General features: G+C 20.2%; 1 protein-coding gene across 1 annotated transcript; it reads right to left on the reverse strand.

The window, feature by feature from the left end:
• Positions 1-449: 449 nt before the first annotated feature.
• On the reverse strand, positions 450-2707 carry LOC119684688 (tyrosine-protein kinase receptor torso-like). The gene is made up of 3 exons (XM_038098786.1): positions 2565-2707; positions 1180-1323; positions 450-563 (listed from the first exon to the last, which is right to left on the reverse strand). Exons 1-3 carry the CDS (start codon positions 2594-2596, stop codon positions 509-511), a joined length of 231 nt encoding a protein of 76 aa, XP_037954714.1. The 5' UTR covers positions 2597-2707; the 3' UTR covers positions 450-508.
• Positions 2708-3454: the final 747 nt, after the last annotated feature.

Consider the following 3454-nt stretch of genomic DNA (forward strand, 5'->3'; position numbering starts at 1 on the left):
TTTTTGTTTTAAAAATATTCACGCCGAAATATTAGTTCAGACTTTTTATAGCTCTATATAATAAAATAATTAATCACTAACATAAAAACTTAAAATCTAATTTTAAATTATGAAATAAAGTTCATTGGATTATTATTATATTTTTATAATATATATATTTTATTTTATATTTTTTGATTGAGTCACATTTGATAAAATACTTTAGATTAATATAATATATAACTTAATTAATACACAAATTTATTTCTTTTACATAAAAGATTATATTTCATTAAATTATATATTACATTATTATAATATTATATTATAATTATAATATTATATTATTATTAATATTATTAATATAATATTATATTATTATATAATATTATATTATTATAATATATTATTATATAATATTATATTTATTAAAATTAAATTATAATATTTATTATATTTTGCGTATTTTTAATAACAAAATGTTTTTCAGTCTTCAATGTTATTATTAAGTAACAGTTTCCTGATTAATTCACACCAAAGGTTTTAAATAGGAATCGTCCAAACATGGCTTTACCTTATCTATTCTAAAAATATAAAAAAAAGTTAGATTTAGTCATGAAATATATATATATATATAAAATATAAAATATTTTAAAATTTTTATCTAATATATATATAACATAATTATTATAATATATAATATATATATAATAATATATTATATATTATTTTTAATTTATTTACTACATATTTAGTTCTGTAAAAAATTTATGTTATAAATTTATTCGATAAGACTACATAATTTGAAATTAGTGAGTAGATAAAATTGTTGTAAAAATTTAATTAATTTAAAAAAATAATTTTATTTTGTTCATTGGAAAAATTAACACAAAAATAAAAAATTGTACAAACTCGTTTTAAAAGAATTTTTGTCTCAACTCTTTATTCTGTAAGCAATTTTAATTCAATTAATTAACTAATATTCAAGACTGTAATAATTCTTTTCTTACCTCATAAATCAAACAAATTTAGAAATAAAATTTTTAAATTAAATTATATTTCTAAAAGTTTTTACTTTATGAAAAATATAACAAATATGTAGTATAATTTTTAGTTTCACATAAGCTCAATTGAAAATGAAAATAGTCAAAATATATAATTATACTAAATATTAATTATTAATTGTAAGGTTAAACATACAAATTCAATGTTGTTACATTTGTAGTATATTCGGTCTTATCAGTTAGTTCCTTAACCAGAAACTTATCCAGTTTTTGAAGTATTTCCGTAAAAGTGGGTCTATCAGCAGGATTTGCATTCCAACAGGTCAGCATAAGATCATATCTTAAAAGAGATAATAAAAAAATAATATAGTTAAATATTTTTTCAAATTAAATATATATTAATAAATAACAATAATCATTATTTAATATTTTTAAATTAGGAGAGAATTAAACTAAAGATAAATATGTGTACCATATCAACATATTATACTAAAATAATTTAATCATATATTAAAAATGTTCTAAATATCTCTGATTTCATTTCAGAGATATATTCTTTCGGACACAATAAATAGTTATGTTACAAATCAATCATTATCTTACAAAATTTAAATTTTTAATAATACTTTTGCAACTAATAGTTTATTAAGTAGCATTATCCAGTTAATTAAATTTTTTTTATATAAACAAAATTCTTTAGTGCATAAGACAACATTGTTTGTGCTGTAAATTTTGTTGTTGAAAATGTAATTCTTCTTTTTTTTTTGTTCATGACTTTTGCATTTGCTTTGCTGCTTTTTATTCTTTTGGCTTCATAACTTAACCGTTTCAACTCAAATTTGTACATCTAGCAAAAATTTTAAATCGTATAGTTAACTATAAATAAAAATACTCTTTATATGAATATTCTTAATATTAATTATACATTTAATTTAATCGATCAGCATTTTCAAAGCATTTCATACTATATCAGTGGTTCACACTGATATACATCAGTGGTCCACGTAGTTGGGTAAAAAGTGATCAGTGGATCAAATTTAACAAATTTGGATACATAGCTTGTAGTTTGTCCTCACTTATTAGAAAATAAGTACAATAATTATATACCTATTTTATGGCTTATAAAATGGACCTATGCACTTATACAATTCATTATGCATTATACCAGAGATGCATAAAAATCATATTGAACTTTGCGATCACTACTTAAAACAAAAATATCACAGTAGGTTGGGCGCAACTGCTGTAGATATAATTTATTTTTATTAATTAAATTTTTCATAAGATCTTTGAATTAGTTATTAGAAACCTCAAGCTCCTGTGCGTACACTACTTAAGTATATTACTAAATTCCTAATCTTAAGTTTTGGTTATTAACTCTATGTTCTTAACTCTTAAGTTATTATAAAGTTTATATATATTTTTAATATTAAATAAATTTGTTGAATTTAATATTTCCTTATGGTATATATTATGTGAATAGACTAAGTTCTTAAATTGTAATTGTAATTTATAGAACAAGTCATAATAATAATAACATAATAATAAAAAAAATATATATAATAAATAAAAGAAACTTACAGTTGTTGCTCGCAGTGAATAGGCTTGTCCATGCGGTGTCCACTTTTCAGATATTGTACCAAGCGATTTGTTGGTATTGCAGGATACGGTGAGCCACCCAATGTCACAATTTCATAGAGTAATATGCCATACGACCAACTGTTTTAAAAGAAAGAAATATTATTATTATTATGGCATTTATATATATATAAATATAATAATGTTTGATATGATAGTCATCTTGATTAAAGAAATAAATTATTATATCAACAAAAACTTTGACATATAAATCATGTACTTATAATCAATATGATAATATACTTATATTTAATCAAGTAGTTATAATAAATATAATATATATAATATACATAATAGTTTTATGATTATATGTTGAATTCAGAGTTAAATATTAAACGAAATTACTTTCCGAAGAACCTAATAGTAAAATGTAAAACAATATATATAATAATAGCTCATAGGTAAAGTCAGATTACTGTAAAAATATATTTTTCAACAATAATCTCTGAAGTTAAGTTTTAACTTCAATAACACTATATAGGTTACTTTAATACTTATATATTGTTTTAACTTCGATAACACTATATAAAACTTATATATTGTGTATATGTTTTGGAAAAAATCCGTGTGCTATTATTTCATTGGAATCAAAATTCTGTATCAAATCTACATATCATAATATTCTATTATTGTTGATTGTCAATAGTAGATTGTATTGAAATCTACTATTGACGAATAAAAAAACTACTGAATTTCAGGTTTTATACAACAGTTACTAATACTATCCCTAAAATTTATATTAAAACGCATAGAAACTAATCTGACCTCATAAATGGAATATGATGTCCGAATAATATATTTTGATGGGCAACTTAAAACTTTTGATTTGTACT

Source organism: Teleopsis dalmanni, chromosome 2 (assembly GCF_002237135.1).
Source record: "Teleopsis dalmanni isolate 2A chromosome 2, ASM223713v2, whole genome shotgun sequence".
Classification (NCBI taxonomy): domain Eukaryota; kingdom Metazoa; phylum Arthropoda; class Insecta; order Diptera; family Diopsidae; genus Teleopsis; species Teleopsis dalmanni.

Excerpts from the sequence above, each read along its gene's own strand:
- LOC119684688 (XM_038098786.1), bottom strand. The coding sequence starts at position 2,596 with ATGGACAAGCCTATTCACTGCGAGCAACAACT. Across the intron at positions 1,324-2,564 it reads ATTCACTGCGAGCAACAACT|ATATGATCTTATGCTGACCT; the intron begins GTAAGTTTCTTT and ends ATCTCTTTTAAG. Across the intron at positions 564-1,179 it reads AATGTAACAACATTGAATTT|AATAGATAAGGTAAAGCCAT; the intron begins GTATGTTTAACC and ends TTATATTTTTAG.